The sequence below is a fragment of the Tyto alba genome, unplaced genomic scaffold, assembly GCF_018691265.1.
Source record: "Tyto alba isolate M040663 unplaced genomic scaffold, T.alba_DEE_v4.0 Super-Scaffold_44, whole genome shotgun sequence".
NCBI classification, from domain to species: domain Eukaryota; kingdom Metazoa; phylum Chordata; class Aves; order Strigiformes; family Tytonidae; genus Tyto; species Tyto alba.
The window spans coordinates 13,202,125-13,227,418 of record NW_024881320.1 but is presented as its reverse complement, the minus strand read 5'-3'; the positions used below and the strand labels follow the sequence as shown (position 1 = coordinate 13,227,418).

Sequence of the window (25,294 nt, the reverse complement as noted above, 5' to 3'; positions counted from 1 at the left end):
TAATGGTTCTTGGGTGTGAATCTCACTGTGGGATCTGTATACTCGCTCTGAATTTTGTAGCAGTGTCTAGTGAGAAGAACCTTGCACCCAGCAGATGCGAGGCACTTGTTCTATGAAAGCTGCTGTTGTCTGGCACGAAGTAACTGGGTGAACGTGAAATCACAGTACCATGGTGGTGCATTGTTGAGAATAGGGAGAAACAAGGAATTTCTGTATTTAAAAAAAAAAAAAAAATGGAAAGAGTAGTACAAGTGTTATGATAAGTCAGTTCCTGCCAGGGCAAGGTGAGCGGCACCGCTGTGTGTCTGTGTCCCGCTGTACAGGCGTTTCGTGGCATGGAGTCAGCCCGGTGGCAAAAAGAGAGAACGCGAGTCTCCGGAGGTCCAGGCGAAGCCCCTTTTTGTCCCCTTCCGTGAGCCCCTGGAAGAGCAAAGCCCGGCAGAGACCGCCCGCATGCAGCGCGGTGCCAGCCCTGGCGCGGGCTGCCGGCGGGGCCGGGACTCGAACCCGCGGACCGGAGCCAGTCCCCGCGCCCCGGGGCCCGCCGGGCGGCCGCGCTCCGGAAGCGGAAGTGCGAGCGCGGGTGCTGGCGCCGTTGCCGAGGGGAGGCGCGGGCCCGCGGTGGCGGCTCCGTCCCGTCGCTATGAGCGCGGCCGGGCTGGTGTCTGCCACGCCGCCGGCCCCCGCCCCGCCCGGGGCGCCCGCCGCCGCCATGCCCCCCGGCCCCGAGTACTACGAGGAGGAGGAGCTGGAGAGCGCCGAGGAGGAGGACGGCGAGCGGAGCGCTCGGGCCCGCGACTCCGATGAGGGTGGGTGGCGTGGCGGGCTGGGCCGGGCCGGGGTGGGGGGATTTGGTGCCCTGGGGCAGGGTGGAGAAGCGAGGGAGGGAGCCTGGGGCTCTCTCTCAACACGCCGGGGTGGCGGGTTGAGGAAAGGGACTGTTCTGGACAGGAGGAGCGAGGAGGTGGAGGAGAATGTTTGGGGAAGAAAAGCTTGGGTTGGGTTTGGTGGAGTCGTCGTTTGGAGCAGCAAGAAAACACACAGAAAACAAAGTCCTGTTAGATTGCTGGGGTTCCCTGTGGGAGACAAGGAGAGCGAAGCCGATGGAGCATTGGAATTGAAGTGGTTCCCCAGGTGAAGAAGAGGCAGAGATGGGAGAGCATTGAGGAGGAGGGATTGAGTGTATGGGACAACAGGGTAAAAGTTCTGGAGAAATCTGGTGTATGAAGTATGAGAGATACAGTGTATTGGTTATATTTCTGGGGTGTGAAGGGGGAAGGAGGCAATTAAGGGAGAAGAAAATGTGGACAGAAGTAACAGTGCAAGAGGATGTCAAAGGCAAAAGAGGTTTTGTAGAAGAACCAGGAAAGCAGTGGAGGAAATGGAAGTAAAACCCAGAGTATTCTGGGGTGTAGGATGCAAACAATAATAAATAAGGGAGGTGAAGAATGACCCTTTGACAGTTGCTCTGTCAGCCAGTCCTCCATCACGTCTGGTATGTTCCTGAATGAGATGCCAGAGCCAGACCTTTAGATCTTTACAAAGGATGACAGTGTCCTCGTCAGTGGGGGCTCTGTGGCTGCACACAAGTAAATGGAGCATGGAAGTCCTTTATGGTGACCTAGGCATCTAAGTATTTTTCCTGCAGTTAGAACTTTTTGTTTTATCTTTGGTGTGTTGAAGTTTGTCTTAATACTTGTAAGCTTAAACCATTTGGTCACAGCTTAAGAAAAACATCAGAAAGATTTGATTTAGCGGACTGGGGCTCCCTGTCCATATATAGGGAATGTAGCAGTCAGTAGTTTAGGCTTTACAGCTGTACCCTGCCTACCACAACGCTGGCCTGGAGACACCGAGCTCTCCTTGGGGAGGAAAGGTAATTCAGTCTTGGCTACCCATGTCTTGTAAATAAAAGCTTGAAAAGTCCTAGAAGAAAACCAGCAGTCCCATACTGTGTTAATTTGTTTCTAATTTATATTATCTATCCATAAAATTGGGGCTAACTTTGGAGTAGTGCTGGTCTCTGTTACATATAAATGTTGAAGTACTTTGTGCACCGTGGAGCTGAGAAGTCAAGTTCAGATCACAGCAAGTAGCTTTGTTGTTTTTAGTGAGACCTTGGTGGTCAACCCTAACAGCATCTAGTCATACCGCTTTTGTTCAGGCCAAGGTGCAGAATCAGTTACAGCGGCTTCAGTCATTGTCTTCCTTATATATTATGTTATGGGCAAAACTATAGGAAGAAGTCTGTGAAAAATCTTTCAGAGTATTTAGACTGTTTCTGTCTCGCCTTTGTATGTGTAAGCATTAATGTAGGACCTGTTGCCTTAAACTGGGAAGAACTACTAGACTATCTCTAAATTGAAGTTGTTTAGATTTGATGTAGGCTTCCTTGCAAAACTATCAGAGGCCTTACATAGATTAACTTGCAGCTGCAGGGAAGAGATGAAATGGTTCATTTCACTTCTGAATTCATCTCTCCAAAGGCCTGTCTGGTTTTGTATTGGAGGTTAAATTGCCCGAGGCTTGCGGATTTTATTTATTTGTTTGTTTCTTTTTTTTAAATTATTTTCTACTTTGTTTTGTTGTTGGGTTTTGTTTTGTTTGTTTGTTTGTTTTTTCTTTAAATACATAGTTTTAACAAGTCATTCTTTACTTCATTTAGACACTGAGGATGCCAGTGAAACTGACCTGGCAAAGCATGAGGAAGAGGACTTTGTAGAAATGAAAGAACAGTAAGTAACCCATTCTAATCAAAAGTAAGGTAATGTTTGTTTAGTTTTTTCTTTTTTTTTTTTTTTTTTGCATAAAACTTACCAATGTTTTGGGCCAGGATTGGGTTTTTTATGCGCCTACGCAGTTTAATAGGTAATGAGTCTGTATATTTGTATTTCTCCTCAGTTACTTTGTTCTATATGTATTCAAGAAACTAAATGCTACTACTGTTTTGGACAAAGAAATAGGTATGAGTTTGTGGGAGCAGCTGAGTTTTGCTGCAAATGAATCCTGCTACAGACAGATCCTTTAAATAAAATAAAGGATTTGTTTTATATAAGCCAAGCAAAAAGCAAGATGCCTATTTAAATCCCCTAAACAACAGAGTGCTAGTCCTGTCTAAGAAGATGAGATTTTTGGAGACTTGAAGTAGTTTCCCTTGACGTTTAGGTGTACCTGCAGTATTTTGTGTTCTTGCGTACTGGCAGAGACATGTTTTTATACAGTTCATAAGGACTTGGCCTGTGTTAAACCACAGATAGGTGGTAAAGGAAACTTACGTTTGCAATAGCACCAGGAATAGACTTCGGGTTTGGTTGTTTTTATAACGTCAAGATCTACATGAGGAAATGCTTTCTATTTTAGAAGTAGAGAACTAATACACAAATATTAAGGCTTGACAAAGTGGCAGAATGATTCTGTTTTAAAGTTTCTGGCATCTGTAAATCTAAACGTCACTTTACATTTCAACATTAAAAAAAAAATATATCCTATTTTACCCTGAACTGTTCCCAAAATAATTGGTTTGGGTGCATTGTAAAACCAATGGGGTGACATGGGTTTTAGACAGAGTGATAGCCTTTCGTTTACATAATATTCTTTTAGTTGTCGTTTGTTTGTTTCCTGAAGCTCTTCTGAAAAGTTTTTAATTCCATATAAACATGTTGTAACCTAAACAGATGGTGAAATAAACTATGTATACTTGTTTCAAAGTAAAGTTGCATGCTCTCTGTCTTTGCAGGATGTATCAGGACAAACTGGCATCTCTTAAGAGGCAATTACAACAATTGCAGGAAGGTAAGCTTTGAAGGGGGTAGCTTGTTTTTTCCTAAACTATTTTCAGCACTTTTCAAGGGTCATAGAAGGATGAGGGGTTTGAAAGATATGAGCAGCATCCTTTGCTGAATGTTGGCATTCAGTCATGCTGCTGAGTGACAAATGTCAACAATTTTCCATCCTTTTTCCCTCTAAACATGTATAATTAAGCCTCTGTATACTGAAGCATTTCTTAAAAAGGAATAGGCTGCTTTCTGAAGAAATGGGGAATGTGCTTATCAAAAATTTCAGATACTGGTATTTGTGTTTTGAGTGGTATATGGCTCCTTGAGAAAATTTAGTACTTGGAAACAGAATTCTAGTGGGAATCCATGATTTATTTAATCTAGGTACCCTTCAGGAATATCAGAAAAGAATGAAGAAGTTGGACCAGCAGTACAAAGAAAGGATACGAAATGCAGGTAAGCTGATTTTCTTTCTAAGATGCTGCATACAACTTAAATTTATGGTTTCTATAACTTCTGAAGGAAAATAATGCTAATTCTGTCCTTTAATGAAAAGGAGCTCACTGGAGCAAAGGGTTCTTCTGCTTCCAAGGGTATAGTGTAGGTTTTTTTGAGAGTGCACAAAGCATGGTGACATTGGTCTTGATTTTTTTTTTCCTTCATCAACATTGTTTGCTGACTGTTTACTAAACACCAGTAAACAGTTTTAGTCTTCATTTGTGTGCAACAGTGCAACTAAAAAAAAATATTTCATTTTTGTCTGGCACCATACGGAACCTACAGTCTCCCACTTTGGCTTGCTCTTGTGCAACTTGTCTGAAACCTTCAGGTGCACAATTTCTTTCAGTTTTGCAGGAATAGAAAGTTAGGGCTACATGCTTTCCCAAAGATCTGTTTTCTGCCCTACAGAGGGTTTGCTGCTGAAACTGTTGTTCTATATAACTGTGACATTGACTGGACTGCCTGTACTTTGTGTTCTGCTCTGTTTCGGGAGCGAAGGCCCAGGTGAATTTTTATAAAGTGCCTAGCTCTCAGCCCTTTTGGGTAGTCTTTATTGTGTTAGTGCAGAGAAATGGCTTGGAAATCAGATCTGTTTGCTTGCCCTCCCTCTTTCTTGTTTGTTCTCTTTCCAGTAGGTTCTTATCTTAGATACCGAAGCAGGGCCTTTTATATAAGCTATTATGTGGAAATAGGAAATGTAGCTGTTTTTCCTTTACAAAAGTTGGGTGAATCCTGTAATGCCTGGGCCATGACTCTGGGAAATATGACAGAGGCAGTGGCAGTTGTATGATGGCTAACATACTTCAACCTTTGAATAGTATAAATTGCGTCTTGAGGAATTAAGTGAGTTGAGCTACTTCTAGTTAACAAGAATCTGTCTTCTGAGATGAATTTCATGTACACTAGATCTGTATTCTAGCAATATTTGGTAGTTTTGGTAAAATTAAGACTAAATGCAAACTTGTATTTCTGGCAAAGACCAGTGCTGCAGCAACACATTTCTTCCACAGGAGGGCAGATGGTAATAACTTTCAATTTTATGATAAAAAAATTCAACTGCCTGGTACTACAGGAAGAATGGTCTTTTATGTTTATCCTTCTCATTTTGAGTTTGGTTTTTTTTTCACAGATATTAAAGCATCAGTTTAGATATACCTGTATTTGATTACCTCCATAATACTGCTTCCATGCTCAATTGATAGAGGTCTTTGCAAACAAAAGATTTGATTTTTATTGGGCCATTATTCTCTTTGGTATTTATTTTGTTGTTTCTTTTTTTTTTTTTAATTTATTTTTAAAAAGGCACAGTAGTACAGTGTTGCCACTATAGTCCTCTCCAAAACATGCGAAGCCTGTGATCTTTACAGAAGTTTTTACTATTTCAGGTATTACCAAGGCTTGATAGGCTGGTGAAATATGGTAACCTGAGGATTGATCAGGTGCCTTAGTTTGCTTTTCTTGCCACTATCTTGAGTAAAAACTTTTTTTGGGGCATTGTGTCCTCCAGGAAACACAAGAAGGGTCTCACCCTCTTTAATTTCAAATTGTTAAGATTTGCACGAACATAGGTAACAGGACTATTTCACACCCAGAAATCCATTTGCCTCATCCATAGGTCTGACTTGAACTAATGGTTGCCGTGTGTTTAGAACTTAACCTTCAGTGATACATAACAATTCCCTTGCTTGCTTTCTCAGGTGTAAACACCCTGAAATCAGACACATGTGAGTTGAGTAGATGAATCTTCAAACAGCTGTAGAATTATTTCTGAACCAGTCATTGCTGAAATTCCTGAAGTTGGCTTAAAGTGTGAATTTTTGCTAGTCACACCTTCAGCTACATGTTTCAGGCTTCCATTTGGGAAGTTCATGTCAAGTATTAATTGACTGTAGTTAAACTGGAAGAAAGATGGACTACATGCTTAGTACTGCTGGGAATAATAGCTAAACTGAATAGTATGGAAAACTGCTGTGTAAGCTTTGCAAATCTGCTTGACAATCTGTAGAAAACTTCAATTAACCATGTATTTTTGTGGAATATTTTCATAGTTACTTTATTTTCAGTGTAAAACTGCAAAGTGAGTGGAGGCTGGATGAGTACATTCACTGGTTCACTGCCTCTCTTGCCTGCAATATTCAATGACTTTAAATGTTAGGGAAGTGCTGTTGTGCATATTTGAAGATAATAAATTGTCTTTTTTGTCTTTCAGAACTCTTCCTCCAGCTGGAAGTAAGTACTCTTAATTTATCAAAACTTATATTAACTAGATGAAAGAGGTATAAACCTCCTGCTTCATCAACTAGTGCTTGTGCTTGTTCTCTCAGAAGGCTTAAAGAAATTTTCTTCCTCTAGCTAGCATTGTTACACTTGAGACGTAATACAGCCTTCTGTTGGTATTACTACAGGTAACTTCTGGACTTTATCATTAAAATAAAATAAAAAGAAATACTTGATCTTGGGCTGTTATATGCTGGCTGTGCATTTGGCTTGTTTAAAAAGGCCATTTAAGGTGATAAATGATTGTGTTGTTTATAAATCTGAAGAGCTCTCTGCTAGAGGCTTGCTATGTTATTCAACATGAAAATGTTTTTTAAAAATAATTAATTCTTTTGCCAATATAGTACTGCTTACTTAGTAATTTTTAGATGTTTTTCTCTTTATTCTGAATTGATAATCTTCAGAACTAGCTACAGTTTTGAACTGATAAGCTAATCAGTAGTTGAAAGAAGCTGTTGTGATCTCATTGAGTCATTGGTTCCTTAGTTAACCTGTTTGTTCTTTTGGTTTGCATTAGACAGATCAGGTGGAAAAAAATTACGTCAAGGAAAAGAAGGCAGCAGCAAAGGAGTTTGAAGATAAGAAAATTGAGCTTAAAGAAAATTTGATTGCGGAGTTGGAAGAGAAAAAGAAGATGATTGAGAATGAAAAACTAACCATGGAATTAACAGGAGGTAAAAACAAGATAGGCGTTTGTCTTAATCCACTCTGCTATTGCTTAGAGGAGGAAAAAAAAGACATAAAAGTAACAATGCTGGTTTATATAGGGAGCTAGTATAAAGGCTTTAAAGCTTTCCGGTGGTAAGAGGTGTAGAGCACAAATTGGTGGTCATTTAATGGAGAAAGCAGTTCATAATAAAATTCAGTGACCTGAGTTACTAACAGGTGAATCAAAATAGTGCCAATGAAGCAGCAGGGTGGATAGGCTTTCTTATATGCAGGGAAAGGGGCTTCTTTAGTTCCTGTGATCTGGCAATAAAACTTATTGAGGTGTATCACAATATTGACCTAACTGGTGGTGCCAGATTATAAACTGTGTCCTTTTTTTCTCCAGTAACAGGTAGTCCAGAAGTTGAAGAAAAGCAAACAGTCAAGGTTGAAATAAGCTATTTAAAGCCAGAAAAATAGATTTGTGAGCTACATTTGTGTCCAGACTCTGGAAAATGGACATTAAATGGACAGATTTCTTTCATGAGACCAGCTGGTACCCTTGGTGCCTTGGCAATGCTCTTTGCAGTAATTGACACAGCGGAGCTAAATGGAGGGGTAATTGGCCTCCTTCACAAATTGTGTTGTTGTGGTACTGAACCAAAAGTCTGATTTGATTCTCTTTTTATGAGCAACTCCCTCGCTTCATGGGCAGATAATGTTGGTTGTGTTGCTGAGGCTTGTCCATGAGTTCGACCTTTTTATATCTTTCTTGCATAGTATTTACAGAGTTATGAAAGCTAATAATTTAATTAGTATTCATCAGCGAGAATTAAAACCTGTTTGGACATATTCAGGAGTGCTCTTGACTTTGTACAAACTATTAGGGCTAATCTGGTCTGGAAGACAGCTTGAGCTGTGCTGTTTCCCTCATCTCTTTTTTTTTTTCTTTTCTCATTTATTTTTTATTGTGAAGTCTAGTCTGATCTTACAAACTGTGCCTTAGCTTTAATTTTCCTGTTGTCCCATGCCTGTGTCTGTTGGGATACAGTACTAATCTTGTAAGCAGATTTTCATTAGTGGATCAGGATCTGACTAGATCTTACCTTTGGAAATCTGCACACCAGTGTTCTAGGAGTCTGAAGGAATCCAATTTCTCTATCAGTGGGACAGCTGTTAACATCAGGATATGGATTTGCAGAGTTAAAGGGAGACTGAGGAGGGGTAAAAGGTATGTACTAGTCTGATTTGGGGACCAGATTAATCCTCTTCAGGGAAATGTGCCCTGCATTGTTGTGTGTCCAGAAGATGTGAGCTGTTTCATCAAATACAACTCTAGGAAAAGGCATGTAAGTAACTGTGGAGAAGAGATCCGTTCTGTGTTTGTTAGCCCTCCCTTATCTCCTTTGTTCCAGACTAGAAGTGCAGTGTGATTTCTTTAGAAGTAACGGATCTTCTTGTGAACATGTGCTGGAGGCTAAGAAATAAGAATACTGAAATTGATGTGGACTCAGTGGTTTTCAAAACCTATTGAAGTTCAGTGTACACAAGGATGCAAGTTAGAAACCTGACTAATAGGCTCATCTGTGAGTGTTGGGAATACTGCAGTTTCATTAGGTTGCAATAGTTGTCTCCTATTCTGGAGCATTGCATAGTGTGGTTTTTAACTATTAAACCTCATGCAAGACTGTGTTTCAGGTTCAGTCTTTTGGTGCTTTAGCAGCTCTTTAAAAGTTCCTGTATAAAGTTTTCATGAATCTATCAGTCTTAAAGTTATCAAATGCTTAACAGTAAATGTAAGACTCTCAAACTCTGTTGTGTGGGTTGTTTTTTTTTTTTTCTTTTTTTTTTTTTTTTCGGAAAGCTTGTTTGGTGCTGACTTGCCATAATTTTAAGATACAGGATGATAAGACAGAGAGAAGAAAATTGATCTCTGTTTTATTCACATTTTAAGCAATATAGATAAGAGCTCTGTGACAACTAATTTTAAACTAATTTTTAAAAATGAGAAAAAGCCTTCTCAACTTGGCTGCATATTGACTTAAGTGCTTTAGACCCCTCTTCTGAGGCTCTTGTAAATTGGTCTTAACAAATGGGAAGAATGACTTACATTGAGCACAGTAAGTTATGTTTTCAGTGTTTGCAGGGCTATTAACGTTCAGTGTTTTTCAAATTCAGTTTTGAATCCCAGTGATAAGGTTTCCTTTCACATACACTTAGGGCTTCCTTTGTTGGGTGGCACTTTGTATTTTTATTTTTTAAAGCTCTTTTCATAATATTTGTTCCCTTGACGTGTAGCATGGTCATCTTTGTTCACCCTTGAGATAAGGGGAAGAGTAACTTGGCGTATTTTGAACATGCATAGCATAGCTGCTCAAGGTTTTAGCATCTAGAGGGAGCCAAAGAGGTTTCCTAGACTTAAGCGCTACCCAGGATGTGATTCAGGTGTACTCAAAGATGAGCAAATAATTCTCAGCCCGTATAAAGAGAGTTGAGATTGTGTTTAGCATTTAAGGTGTGGTCTCTTGGTTGCCAATTCAAGGTAGAAATTAAGGAATGATTTGTGAGAGTTTTTCTGTTAAGACTACCTGTAGACATTTGGACAAACTGGAATTTCAGATAGTTACTTGGTGATGAGACTTATGTTTCAGTTTTTAACAGATTATTCTTTTTCCTGAGTGCATATGCTACAATTTATTTCCTGTCAACTACTGCTCTGCATGTTATTAATTAGGTTCATTTCATTAATCATAATTTGAAACTTTTTTAGATAATCTGAATTTAAATTCAACTTGTGTTTAAAATTACTCCAGCAGGCTTGTATCAGTCTTGAGCACAGTAATTATCAGTAATCCTTTGACAAAGCTATTTTTCTGCCTTGAAGACAAGAAAAAGAGCAACTGATTTGTAGCTAGGGTTTTATATGCTATTAACTATCCAAGTTTTGTTAGCAAAGAACTCCGTGGACTTTGCCTTTTAAATGATCTGTTCAAAAGCAGATAGCATTAGCTCTAAAGAAATTTGCCCAGAATCCTCGCAGCATTCTTGTGCTGGTTATCTGTACCTGAAGCAGCTGCAAAATGCCCCCAAACCAACTGTGCCACTTCCAGCCAAGGAAAGCTGTAACCGTGGCATTGAAATGCTGTTACTGAACAGTGACCTAGTATGAAAGAGAACTTGTACTCACTGTCAGCAGTTCCAGCTTGGATGCTGGAAGCTATCACAAAATAAACCCAACCAATTTTCTGTATGAAAAAGGAAAGCTCATTTTCCTTGTGCCTTGGGTAGAAAACTGCTGCTTCTTACTCCTTTCCCTCTGGTCTTATCAGCTCTCCAACTTCATTACAGATTCAATGGAAGTGAAGCCTATTATGACAAGGAAACTGAGGCGACGACCAAATGATCCAGTACCTATCCCAGACAAGAGGAGGAAGCCTGCCCCTGATATCCTTTTACAGAGTCGTTGGAGGGCTATTGTATTTGAAGCCAGCATGCTACCCGCATCTTTGTTGTTTTGTACAGGAACCAAATTTAAATGAGATGCTAGGATCAGATTTTAATCTAGGAAATACTGAAGCACAATTTATCATGTATGATGTGCGATTAAGTAATACAACAACCAGCCTTTGGAGATCCCTTGGTATCCTAGTTTAAACTTCAGTGTCATGAGATTACTTATTTGATATTTTATTTTTTGTCCATGAGAATAGTTTGAATTCTTCAGGCATTTTTTTTTCACAAAGGAAAAACTTTAAAAGAACATTATCTGTAAATGCTGAGGTAATTGATTCCATAGATAGTAAATGGCTTTTTATATGAGCCAAGCCTTTTCTCATTTCAAGATGTGACAAAACATTTGCCAGAAAGATCATATTTGTCATATCAAACTAGTTTTTCCATTTCTGATAAAGGCTTCAGGTCTCTAATCCAGAGAGATGCATAGCAAAAGCAAAGCGTACTAGATTTGTTCTTTGAATAAAAAAACATGAAAATCCATCTTGTTTTTATATATCACAAGAGAGAAAAACGTGTAGATGTAATCCTTCTCTTCTGCCTTGTTGCATGTTTCTTATAATTAAAATGTTCTTTGGCTTCTGGAAATATGTTTTTAGCTCCTCTGTGATGATAGTCACTATTTCTGTTTGTATATTGGATTCACCTGGAAAGGAAGGCAATGATATTTGCTTTGCAGAGGCTTATTATTAGATTCCAAACTTGTATGGCTTAAATCAGATTAAAAAAAATTATCTTGCAACTTTTGAGTAACTCACGTTTTCTGAAGGCACTATCAAACCTTGAACTTCTGGAGTTCATGTGGGATGGTCACAAGTATCTCCAGTTTTAATTAACCTCTTTCTTGTTGGAGGTTCTGTTCACTCTTTCAGGAAAAAAAAATCATCTATTTATTAGTGCCCCTATCTCATCCAAAATAAATGAATTTCGTAGTGAACATGACCTGCTAATTGAGCATGATAGGTCAGCCGCAGTATGAAACTCTATCGCCTTTCCTCCTCCCAGTGGGAGAGGATTAAAGTCCATCAGAACCAAAACCATTAAAATGTACCCTAGCAATTGTTAACTTTAGTTTAATACTTTGAATACTTTTGACTTAACAGCTGTTTTGAAGAAACACTGTTGACTAAAACTGTAGGGAGGGTCCACTGCTTTGGGTATTGTTTTCCTTCTGCATATTTAGGTTTTTCTTGTGTGAAAGTGACAGGAGCAGTAGAAAAGGGAAGTAGGAAGATGCAATTGTGAAACTACACAAAATGACAGTGGAGCTCTAACAAGGCTATAATACGCTAACCTCTGTGTTCTGAGATTTTATTTTTGTTTTCAGGTCAATGATAGGCTCTTACTTATTTACACAAGGATGTATTTTATGCCTCTGGCTTTATTTTCTGTTTCTTTTTTTGAGTTGGGTATTTTGGTGGGGCTTTCACCTCTTCTCCTTATATCTCTCTATTCCTGCTTACTGTATTGCAAAATGAGATTCTTGTCCTATATGTGTGTGGGGTTCAGCTTCATTGTACAAAATCTGAAGTGAGGCTGTTGTTTCAGCTCCCAGATTGTTCTCTACAGAAATTAAAGAAGAAAACCACTGAAAAAGCTAGTGCTTGATGCCTCTATGAAGGCATAGTCGATGCACTAAAGGTTTATCATTGATGGTTATGTCTGAGTAAGTTAAAATTTTTAGTCTTGCTTGTCAAGATCTTATGGGAACCTTAATTCTGGATACCTCAGCTAAATTATTTGTTGACTGATGAGCAGATAATGGAGGACCTGAGAACGCTGAATAAGGTGGGGATTATGGCTTGATTTGTGTTTCTTTGTTTTAAAGCTAATGCTTTCTCCTGAAAAGAGCAGAGCGCTCTGTTCCTTTTTGAGATGTGGGACTATTTCATCCCAGTAGGCTTTCTGAAGTAACACAATAAAAGATTTAGCAAGATGGTATCTCCTCCCTTTTATTTTAATAGGTTTAATTAACCTAATTAAAATGACTGTCATCTAAAAATGTTACCTTTTGTCTGAACCAAGTGATGAGCTATCTTAAGAAGTTTCTTCCGCATGGCTGAACAGATGTTAAAATGTTTTTCTGTGAAATTAAAGTCTGCCTTTGTTTTAGGCCTTAGTGTAGGGTTGGTTTTTTAGGGTGGTTTTTTTTTTTTTATTTTGCTCCCCACTCTTGCAATACTTCAGCAAACTAGATAGGGTGCAGCATGTGTGCTTATAGTTTTTCTAGATTTGATTAACCTATTGCTTTCTTGCTAAACTCTTTAAGGCTTACCTAATTTCTTGTAATAGAGGCTGTTCATTAATGCACTTGAGGATGGTAGTGGATCATGGGTTTTTGTGCCAGCTGTTGAGGTGTCTCTAATGATTTAGCTCCTGTGTTTTGTGTACCTTGAAATGTTGGATCATGTTCAAAAGTATAGTCTGTTAGATGGGTTTGGTTTTGACTTCAGTGCATTATCTGAATGCTCTGAAGTTTACGTGGTAGACCTTTTGTATCATGTTACTGATTATCTATGCCTTTGGCTGATTATAGCATGCTGTTCTGGTTATGTCTTATGCCACTTAACAGTACGCTTAAAAAAGAAACGTTTAGAGTATGGAAAGTAAGACTGTCTGAAATTATTACTGCAGACCTCTGTGGTTCATGTCAGATCTCTAATTCTTTGCTCTCTTTCCATGTAGCTTAAATCACCCAAGAGACCAGGTGAGTTAACAGTTGCGTTGGAACTTGTTCACAGTCATGCTGTTTTGAACAGAGAATTATATTGTAGACTGTTTGACTGTATAATTGCTGACTGTGTAATTTGACTGTATAATTGTTTTGACTATGTAATTGCTGTTCTTTGTGTAGTTTCTGTGGTGAATGGATGCTGTGTGAAGTCTCTTCATCTGTTCTGAAGTTTGTCAGGGATGGGAAGGGAGGCATATGCATTTTTGGTGGCTGAAACATTTGGGCATGGAACAATCTAATTGCGTAAAGAAGTTTTTTCCGTTATATTCACATGCATCTGGGCAGCTTGCCTGCTTGTCAGGTAGATGGAGGGATTGAGATCTTACGGTTCTGTGCCTTCAGCTCTCTAGATGTGTATGTACACTTCATTTCAAGACAGATTGGTACCAACTTGCCTAAGTAATTCTAACCCTATTTAACTACTTTACTATAGACTAGAATTAAAACAAAATTAAGGATGTAATTTTTATCACCTACCTATCAACATTTTTTCAGATAAATGTTGTATTTCAGTGAATATTATCATTTATATATTCAAGGCAGAGGTTGAATTATTCATCCCAATAGAGAATATTTTTCAGATGGAAATCGGAGTTTGTAGCTTTCTGTGCTTATTATTTCTGCTTAATATGACCTTACTAATTGCAGCTCTGCAGTCATATGTGCTACTGTGTAGTGGACACATGCTGGTCTTTAAACACAGTCTCTCTCCTGTCCTCAGCCTCTCCCTCCTCTCCCGAACACCTCCCAGCTACACCAGCAGAGTCTCCAGCACAGCGGTTTGAAGCCCGGATAGAAGATGGAAAACTCTACTATGATAAGAGATGGTGAGTCCTGGTAAATTTATGTTTTAATCAGTTTGAATGTTGTGTAGTGAGAAGAGGAAGAGTGCAGAGACAAATTGCTTTGATAAAAGAATTTGAGGACAGTGTTTTTGCAAAGAGTTTAGCCACTTCCTCCAGGGGCCAGTCATTGCGACTCCAGTAAATCAGAAGTGATAATGGAGTGTTTAGACATACTTTCAGGAGTAATTACTGGCTTGAATAAAAGGAGACTTAAATCTTTTCCATGGAGTTAGTGGCGCACACTCTGGCACTTGGGAAACATTTTTGTCAAACCTAATGTTAGGTAAGAGAGCCACCAGCAGATGCCGTGTGATGTAGCTGTGAAGCCAGGCGGCGAGGATGTGGGTACTCCGATCGCGCAGCGGTGGTGTCAGCAGTGTTCACAGTCCTGGTGTTCCGTTTTGTACAGCGCTAGCCCGTTGTTCCACAGGGTGGCAGAAGAAATGTTGTGTGCCAGATGAGCAGAATGAAAAATGTTTCTAATAACAAACCCAAATAACCTTTAAAGATCAAATCCACATGGGAGAAGCAACTTCAGAATTGCTGATTGGATTTAGCTCTGTTAAGTTTTATGGGCATATAACTGTGGAAGCCTCACAAAACGCAAGGAAAATATTAAATTTTGCAGAGAGATCTTAGTAGGTCTTAAACTTAATCCGTGAGAGATGCAAAACTGGATAATCAAGGGGGCAATCTAGTACTCCTCGAGCAGAAAGCAATTTGCAAGTCGTATGCTTCTTTGTAGCCTACTTGGCTGTTCTGGTGGCTCAAAATAACAAGTGATGAGGTTATAATTTTATCACAGAAAAAGATACGCTTGAAGCTTGCTTTCTACACAACAGCCATCTTGTACAGTTGGTCAGTTTTTCCTTCTGCTAGTTTCATCTAACAGTGCAGTTTCATCGAGGGTTCAATATATGCAGATTTAATAAAAGCTGCTGCCTGGAGCTTAAACTTCTGTGAAGTGTAAAGCAGCCATGAACTGAACAGGCTACCTGCCATTTCAAAAATTCATTAAGTTCTTTTTTTGCTTTCCTGGTGTGTTTTTTTTTTTTTTTTTAATGTGTAGAGTGACTATCCTCTAGGATATATTTGGATGAATAAACTGTTCTTCAGAATTTTTAAGCATGTGGAGTACTGTAAAGTGTTGCATAAGTTAAAAAAAAAAAAAAAAAAAAAAGAAAAAAGGAAAGAAGGAATCTAGAATAATCTGTCAGTAAAGCTCCCAAGCTTCCACCAAATTTAAACCTGGGAGAGCTTCCATGAGCCCAGATGAATCTCTCAAAAGCAGAACCTCTCCCTGAAAAGGTATCCAGTTTGGACATAAGACACTAACAGATATTTTTATCTTGCTGAATTCAGTTGTCATGGGGGTCTCGCTGTCAGGGATTCCAGCTGTTGCCTTTCCTGTCTTCCTTGTTCTTATGCTGTTTTAAGTTAAGTACTTCACATTTTTTGGCTGTAATAATCCTGCTTAGATTTTTTGATTGATAGTAATAGTACTTGTGCAAAATAGCTGTTATTTTAAAATAATGAAGTAACTCTTGATAGTGGGAGGGTAATTTTTTTCTAAGGTGTATTAAGGCTGTAGCTGCTGGCATGTACCAGAAATAAAAAAAACGACAGCTCGGGAGTGACTACTTTCTCTGTTTCCTGACAGCAGCCATGAAGGACCATTATCTCAAAATAGTGAATGTTCAAGGCTAGTAATGGACTCCCTAAGGTCTTGCAGAGACATTTCACAAACATGTCTCCAAAGTGGAGACTTTATATAGGGAGTTTCAGATGGAGGTGGAATTAGACTTCAGTTTTTTCCTCAGTCAATTTGCTCCATGTTCCCATATAAGATCCGAAATACAGTTTGCTATAAAACAACCATCTTTTTGCTTCTAGCTTTGTGTGGATACAATAGTGTAGAGTGATTTCTTTCAATCTTGTGATGGAGATGCAGTTGAAAAATCTTGGCCTTTCAGCAAAATATTTTGTAGCAGAAAGTGGAATTATTTCTGCTTGCCTCATTTGTCAGTATTGTGGTGTATTTTACCCACTGCAAAAGCAAGAGTTGTTTGACACTTTCCTTCTCTTGAAAGACAACTTAAATTCTGTTGGACTTTTCATCAGAAGTATTTTCTGCAGATCTACCCCTGTGTTCCCCTGTGGGTATATAAACTCTGCAAAAGGCTGAGACATGAATGCATAACAGATGTGCCAGGCTGCTGAGCCTTCAGCTGACTTTGTGTCTCTGCGTGCATGGAGTCTGAGACAGTTGAGACAACTCTTCGTGAAAAAGTGCTGAACTCGTTACCTTGCCTTTTCTGTGCACAGTTAGCAGATTTACTGATGGACAGTAACTTTGTGATGTGAAATCCCAGGGCTGAAGCCTGCTTCATGTGTGTCATTAGCTTTGGAATTCACTGGTAATCAAACATGGGAAGAAATAGCTTTGAGTGGAAAAAATATTTCATTGTCTGCGTGGACACAGATACCACTTGAGAGCTGTCATTTGCAGTGGTATCTTCTGCACTCGGAAACTTGTGCACTGATTGTATCAAGATCAATTCTCCTTGCTTAAGCAGTCACAGCATGGCATGGTAGGACACTGCTGGGCTGAGACTTTTATGTCTTGTCTTAGTGAGGTGTGGCTTGTAGTAGCTTATACTGTTCCTTTATATCAATTAATGGTCATCTGGGCTCAGTAAACAGATTTTTGGCTCAGATCATTGCTGCTATTGCATTGCCCTGGAACCCACTGACATCCTTTCTGTTAAAATGAGGGAGAAAGAAGAATGGCTGGGCTCGAGTCTCTAGAGGTTGCAGGATTTGGGAGTTTTTATATTACCTTGCCCAGCCCATTGGTAATTAGTACATTTGGAAGGCTGAAAGCTGACACTATCATTCTTGTTACTGACAAGCAGTGTGGAAATTTTGGGTACAAGAGCCAGTAGGAAGAGACTGTGGAATAAACTATTGGAAGACTTCCATATTTACAGTATGGTTATTGTAGAAATAACTGTAAAGACTATGCAAATCCATGCGTTTTGACAAATGGCTGCCAGCCAATCAGACTGCAGGGAGTTGCATGCTGAGTAGTTATTGAGGGAATCTGTACGGTGATTCTGCAACTTGGATTGCCCAGTTAAATATGAAGCACATCATGATTAGGGTAAAGGTAGAAATATAGTTATGCTTTTATAAAGCATTTTGGTGCTCCCTTGATTAAGATTATTTACTTACAAATAATCTATTTCAGTATAAGTAGTTCTGCTCACAGAACTCTCCTAGGCAGAATAAATTGGAACTGGGGAGTTTTGTCTAGCACACTTTACAGCACTTAACAGAAACATGGTCTGTGAAGATGTTAAGACCAAAATCAAGCAATTCAGAGTTATGAATTTTGAAGTCTTTGTTTTATACAAAATGCACTAAGAAAAATATGACTAAAATATGATCTAAAAGGGGGGAAAAATGGATATGCTTAGACACGGCCTCTTTATGACAGAGATATACAGCTTCTTAAAGAGTCAGTTACCCATCACCATTTTGGGTATTTTCACAAAATAAGACAGCATTAGAAATCTGAGGTCTCTGTTTAAATCATACACAGATTACATTGATTGAGTACAATTCACTTGTTGTTGCACTAGTAATTTTGTGTTGGGGAATGTGAATAACTTCTGAGTATCTGATTTGCTCTGACATATGAGGCATAATATGGAGTTGCCTTATAAAACCCATCCTGTGTCTGAAACAGGAAAGGCTAGTTTAACTGTTGAAACATGGGCTTATTGTCAATCACTGTTCTCTTATCCTGTGGCTTGGTGCTCTGCCCCTCCCTCTACCAGATGTGAGATCTGTTTTCAGTAATTTACATACAGAACTGAATGTGAATTGAGAGCTTCATGCATGCTGAAGCATTGTTTAAATGCAAAGTCTGTGTGTGTGAGTGTGTAGAATTAGACCACCTGCTATATTGGTGAGGATGGGGAAAGTGGTGTGGAAAGAAAAAAGACAGGCTTCATATTTGCTCTTTCCAAATGTTTGTAGAATCTTAGTTTTATCCATTGTATTGCTGTTTCTTCTCTCAGTCTTTGGACAGCTAATGGTTTCATGTGGTGTTTTTTTGTTGTTTTTTGTTTGTTTGTTTTTTTTTTTTTTAATTTTTTGCAGGTACCACAAGAGCCAAGCTATTTACCTGGAGTCTAAAGAGAACACTAAGATCAGCTGCGTGATCAGTTCTGTGGGCGCCAATGAGGTAGTGGGCTGCTTTGTTTTTCATGGGAGTGGGGAAAGCTGTGGGTCAGTGTAGGCAGGTAGATGGCTGTCTAGTAAGAACTAGGAGAAAATCAGTATTACTTTCAGAAAAGATGTAGTTGGTGCCTAAAGAAGCTGAATCCAAGGTAAAACTGAGTTGAGAGATCTCTTCTCAAGATAGATCTGAGATGGGAAGAGACTTGCTGTGTTTTTAAAGAATGATCTTACATTTTGCAAGTAATTGTTTGACAGGCAGGAAAAATAGGGAGAACTGACATGTTGCATCTCATTGGCACTGCATTCATAAGTTTCACCTCCATTATTTCAAGAACGTACAGTTATTATTAATGCAAAATAAAAAAAAAAAAAGAATCCCTTTGGGAATTCAGAAGAGGATGAGGAAAAATTTTGACACCAAATTTAGTTGTTATAAGGGGAGAAAATTCTTCCTGCTAACCTGAGTACATGTGTTGAAGTTGGCACCATTCATGACCTCATTGGGAGGTTGGGCAGGTGGGTCCATTGTTCTGAGACAATTTCCTTGTGGCTAATGATTAAGGCTCAGAGAAGCAGATGAAGAGAGGTGGGTGTCTAAGATTGTTGTGAGTCTTGCTGCAAAATAAGCTCAGTGCTCGAGCAGTGCATCAGTTGGGCAAACAGAGCAGTTAATTCTTTGCTTGCAGATTCCAGACACTTCAAGGAAAGAAATAGACTTGAATGCATTTCTCTTCAATCAGCCAATAAGCTAACTTCAATTTGTTTTGGCAGCTAAGGGAAATATTTTATTTTCAACAAAATGAGTTGCATATGGGATATGCTTTGTATCACAACTGTTCTCCTTGCAATAACAGTTGTTATGCTCAACGGTTGGTTATTTAGATAAAGGAGTAGTAGCGTGCTAACAGATGCATTAAAAATACAGTACTGTTAATTTGATTAAATTTATTACTGTTAAATTAAAACATTAAAACTCAATCTTTGGGGAGCATCTTACCTGAAACCTGAAGGAAATGCAATCTGTTAATTATAATTGCATGAATTCCACTTGAAAGTGAGACTGTCATTTTTGGTTTTGTTTTACGGGGTTTTTTAGAGAGAGGCTGGGGAAGAGGCATGGCAGTTGTTTACCCTGTGATGGTTAATTGCAACAATATAAAGCTAAGGGAGATAAACACCTAACAGAATACTAAAATGAGAAGGTGTTCTCTGTAGGAGTGCAATGGGCACATCTTGAATTTCATCACACATTCAGAAGCACGGTTGCCCAGCTATGATCTTACTGGTTCCTGCTTGAATTTAGAAGCCAGAAGGCAGACCTAGATTTGAGGTCTCCAAATGTAGACTTGAGTCAGAAGTTGATAGCATTTCTAAAGGAAGTCAAGATACTCAGAGGAACCTTACAGAAAATAGTTGCACAGTGTCTCCCCACCAGCATTGCCATTTGTGCTCAAAGACTTAACTAAGAAATGTCAGAGACATTATGGCATACAGTTGCCTTCCTGTGGCTGGGGAAAGGAAGTAGTTAACAGTGTGTCAGAGGCATCTTTGTTCATATGAAGGTCTAAATCAATTTTCTTAAACTGGTGTTGAATTTTGTAATCGGCTATGGACCTCTCAGGCACAGAGTCTGAGCTATGATGATCCCCCCCCTAAAAAATGAACAAAAAATATCTTCCCAGGCCCAAATTCTTTAAAACTTGGTGATGTGTTTAGATCGAAACAGAATATATATTACTTTTTACGTCATTTCCTTGAAAACTGTGAATCCGATACTGCATTGGTAGAAATCATTGGCCAAGTACATGGAACCAATTCAATCATTTGCTTTTTGACAACAAAAAACTCTTCAGTATATACAGGAAAGTTTTCTATTTCCATGAGTTTATTCAGCAATCTCAGTTGTTTGGAAGTTGAAAAAAAGGAGGAATCAGCTTATTTTTCTAAAGAAATTCAGAGATGGCTGTGGTTGTTTTCTATTTACCATCTCCTTCAGTTCTTTAGAATTAATAGGTGTCATCATCTGATTGCAAAATCAATTTTACGTCTCAGCCATCAGTTGCAAGTTCAGAATATGCCTTGATCCTTTTATTTTTCTGAACTGTGTCACATGTCAGAGTTAATAAGTAATTTCAGTGTTGTGGTCACTTAAAACTGAATTTTTATCCTCCTCCAAATAGAATTTAACAAAGCAGTTAACTTTAGCAAAACAAATATAACATTCCATCGTATTGTCATAGAATGTAATCTGTACGTGTTCATTGTTCTATACAGTTGCTCAGAGTTTGTAGATTCAAGAATTCTTTTGTTTAGTAAAACATACCAAATTCTTGGAAATGTTGCAGTGGGGAGATGATTATTAACGAAGATGGATTCTATTTGCTCTAGAGAAATAACTGAAGTACAAATGCAGGCATATATAAAATATATTTTATATTGAGGGCTTCAACTAGTAAAGTAAATTTCTAATTAAAAAAATAGTTACATCAATCTACTGTACCAAGTCTGTAGCTGATACAGTATCTAAAAAGAAAAAGTTTTGGATAAATCTCATACCAACACTAAATTTTTATAGTCCTTTGCAGTAGGTGATACTGGATTTGCATCCTAAAATACTCTAGTACTAAGAGCTGCAAAACTTATCTTCCATGCATTTATTTAAACATGTTTAAATACATTAGAATTAGTCAGAGGAGTTTTGCTCAGATTTGATTTTTTTAAAGTACAGGTATTTGGGTCTAAACTTCTTGAAAGTGATTTTTATTTTTTGAAAATGGTGAGTGATTGCCTCCTTGGAAGCAATTTGTCCTTTGAAACATCTGGTATATTGGCAAGTTATGTGAATTCTTCCATGCAGGAGTTTAAAAAAAGAAGCCCTTTTATCTTCACATACAATTTATTTAATACATTGTGATAAATGCTTCACTGAACAAAATCAGAATAAGCTTTTCATTTGACTAATAGTTACTTGTCTGAGCAAATCCCATGATAGATACTTTTATGATCTGTAGGTCTAGAGAGACTTATTCTTGATTAGGTAAAGCCTAATGCCAGAGTTCCGTTGCGAACTGTAGCAGAAGGAAACTTGCTTTCCTGATGACGCTTGGAAAGAGTAATTTTTCTTGATGACTGTTTTGAGCAGGAAGTTAAGTTGGCAAAGTTAGAAACCTTATTTCGTTTTCTACTCAGGTTGCAAATGCCTAATGTGGGCAGAGGGAAGGGCTTAAGGTAAATCATCCTTGCACCCTGAGGAACAAAAGATGTTCAGATCTGTCAATAAGAATACCTGGACTTATTTATCTGTGTATTGCTTACTGTGGGTTTTCCCTTCCCCCACTCCCCCAATATATCTCCCTGCCCCTTTCTTTTTTTCTTTCATGCAGATCTGGGTGAGGAAAACCAGTGACAGCACAAAGATGAGAATCTATCTGGGACAGCTGCAGCGAGGTGTTTTTGTGATTCGTCGACGATCAGCTGCATGACTGTATGCTCTTCCTTGGTTGTGTGGTGGTTTTTTTTTTTTTTACACTGATAGACAAACCTCTGATGGGGGATGGCAGTCTGTTCACTCAACTTAGCAGCAGAGAATGCTGTCATGACCTCTTATAAGACAGTTTGTGGCTGGCCACATAATCCCCAGTAGTCCTTAAATCTTTAGTGATACCCCAGCACCGCCCTGGACTATTTCTGGATTTTGCATCAAGCTTCTGTATGCTTTCTTTATATTTTGGGTGACTATTTAAGAAGACTTTGCATCATACTTTTTTCATCGTTGTTTCATGGTGCATAGATGGGACTTGTATGTTGAAAACAACGCAACATTTATGTTTTGAGTCAGACCAATGGAAGAAGCTTTGCTTGTCAAGACCTGAGGTTATTCATTCTTTTTGGGCTTGTTTTCCTGAAAGGCTTGGGATGTTGGGTAAAAGGAGATTGCCAGCTTTCAGCTGCAGCTGAGATGCATCTGTAGCACCTGGTATTTGACACCAGCTTTATTGGATGAACTGTTTAAAGACTTAAGCACTGAGGTTTTTTTTTAGGAAAGTGTGAACAGCTTAGAAACTGCTGAAAATCCAGTTGATTTTAATGTAGTAAAGCAGTTACATGTGGTTAATCAGAAGCTTCCGTTTCTCTTCACATTAAAAAACCCTTCAGTGAACAAGCAGAGAGTTTATCTAATTGCTGAAGTTGTTTCCTGAAATAGGTGAATGAATATAAACCAAAAGATGAATTAACAGGACTTTTCAGATAGTGCAACTATATGCATGAGTATGACCACTCATACGTGTAGAGAGACAAAAGGTAAAGTTCACTTTCTTTACTGATGTTTAGAGTAATGGGTCATGCTGGAATCCTGTTGACAGAAGATACTGGACCTGTTGTATCTTCCAAAGAAGCTTGCTACAGAGTAGAAAGCAGCATTGACATGCTTGTGGTGTGTAGCTGAAACCTTCATTTCCTAAAATGTCATGCAAAGGTTTCCCTTTGATGGGTATTTCAATTACTGCAGATAACACTGGGTTTCTGCACTTGCCCTCCAATAGCACAAGTGTTGTGGTTTAAACCCAGCCAGCAGCCAAATGCCACGCAGCTGACTGCTCACCCTCTCCCTCCCCTGGGGATGGGGGGAATGAATTAGAGGGGTAAAGGTAAGGAGACTCATAGGTTGAGATAAAAGCAGTTTAATAATTGAAATAAAATAAAAATAAATTAATAAGTATGGTGGTAATAATAGAAAATACAAATGAGTTATGCACAATACTGTTGTTCACCACCTGCTAATTGATGCCCAGCCTGTTCCCACATAGTGATCCCAGAGAAGAGAAAATTCTGAAACCACAATCCTGGAAAGAGAGAACAAGCTTCCCAGCCAACCCTCATCTATTCACTGAGCATGATATTGTATGATATGGAGTATTCCGTTGACCAATTTGGGATTGTTGCTCTGGCCGTGCTCCCTCCCGGATATTGTGCACCTGCACCTCAGCAGGACGTGGGGAGTAGAAAAATCCTTGATTTCTTAGCAACAACTAAAAACAACGGTATATTATCAACATTCTTCTCATACCAAATCCCATACTGAGTCCAAAACACAGCACTATTCTAGCTACTGAGAAGAAAAATTTATTCTATCCCAGCCAAAACCAGGACACACAAGTGAAAAAGCTCATGTGATGATATTAATATACTTCCTTCCAAGATGTTTAAAGATCTGACTCTGGCATTCCTTTATTATTCCCAGTCTTTTGCTGATGTCCGAAACCACCGATACCATGTGTGACTGCACAGTGCACTGGCACTGCTGTCGGGTCTTTGCCTTCTGTACAAAAAAAACCTTTGTGCTGCTTTTGATTACTGGACAAAAAGTTGTAATTTCTGTCTTTATCAGCATCTGTCACTTTGCGGCATCTTTTGTTTTTGCTTTTGAATTGCCTTCTTGTTCAGCACCAGTCTAGCCCTTCATATCTGGATAAATGGAGTATTTTAAATAGCTGTTTCCATTTCTTTTACTTACTGCAGTTGGGTGGCAGTCACATCCCAATAACTGATGTATATACGTGGATCCGGAGTGGAGTGTTATGGCTGAGTTTCTGATGTGTTGCCTTTGTGGCTGAGACACTTCACCTGTTTGTGCTGTGTTTAGAGTTTCAACTGGATCTGGAGCTTTGGTGAGGAAAGGAGAGGGTGTCTCTCTCCCACCCCTTGAAAACGTGCCATCTTTGCTGCAGCATTAGCTAGGTGGAAAGCAGCAGGCTGTTTTTGTCAAGTTAATTGCATACTTAATATAACTTAGCATTCTCTGTACATGTGACAGGTTTTTAATAAGGTAATGATGTACCAAACAGGATTTGTCACTGAGCCTTAAAATGAACATCGTAGTTCTTATAATAAAAAGTGCTAAGTAAATAGCAGGATTTATTTCTTATATATATAGTTTTATCAATATAGATGTGGAAATAGCTGGAAGCTTTGGTTTAATTTTGGGGAGATATCTTGCCAACCTGCTAACAGCAGGTGATCTCTGCTGCTGTAATGTTACATGGTTTGGAGTAACTTTAAAGGTATTGGTGGATGTGTGGAAGCGCAGCAACTCTCTTAGAGCCAGGCATTGTATAGGTGCACATTGTGTAAGCATAATTATAGAGCTTTGACAGCACATTTTCATCTGAATTGACAACATCTGCTCACCGTCCCTGTTCCTTGGCAGAAGCAGGGGAAGAAGAGTTGCTCTCAGCCAGAATCCTGTCTTTCCATTAGCTGTGGTCTAACAATGCAGGGGGTAAAGAGGGTGGGGGGGGGGGTGATGGGAGGGGAATTGCATTTCTAGTTCACACTCTAACTGGAATTTGAAGAGTCTTCTGGCAGCAAATACCTGTGAGACCGTTGTACCATTTCTGTCTTCTGTAACCCCACTGTGGACGTTCAACTGCTGAGAAAGTTACTGTTATCATAAGGAGTCATCTTGTGTTGCAGATAATGGAGGAGAGCAGCCTTGGGCTGCAAGTTGTAGTAATGAAAAACAAACTGAGAATGAGGACAGTGAGCAGTCAGGGTGGTAAGGAAGAAATTTAAGTGTACTGTTGTGTTGACTGGGGATGTGAGTCACCTAAACTGATACTGGTTCAGGGCAGTGCTTCAGCATGGAAGTTGTCAGAGCTTGATCTCAAACTCTTTCATGCCTATCTTGGACCTGCAGGAAGGACCTATGAGGTTTGTACAACTGCTTTCTGTCAGAGTTCCTTGCCCACTGC

At 39.1% G+C, this 25,294-nt stretch overlaps 1 protein-coding gene across 1 annotated transcript; it reads left to right on the top strand.

The window, feature by feature from the left end:
* The first annotated feature begins 376 nt into the window (after positions 1 to 376).
* On the top strand, positions 377 to 24,449 carry SUDS3 (SDS3 homolog, SIN3A corepressor complex component). Its single transcript, XM_042805264.1, has 12 exons — positions 377 to 809; positions 2,666 to 2,735; positions 3,737 to 3,792; positions 4,161 to 4,232; positions 6,487 to 6,506; positions 7,072 to 7,228; positions 10,551 to 10,646; positions 12,442 to 12,503; positions 13,401 to 13,422; positions 14,171 to 14,276; positions 18,462 to 18,546; positions 21,926 to 24,449. The coding sequence occupies exons 1-12, from the start codon at positions 644 to 646 to the stop codon at positions 22,022 to 22,024; spliced, it is 1,011 nt and encodes a 336-aa protein (XP_042661198.1). The 5' UTR covers positions 377 to 643; the 3' UTR covers positions 22,025 to 24,449.
* The last annotated feature ends 845 nt before the right edge of the window (positions 24,450 to 25,294 follow it).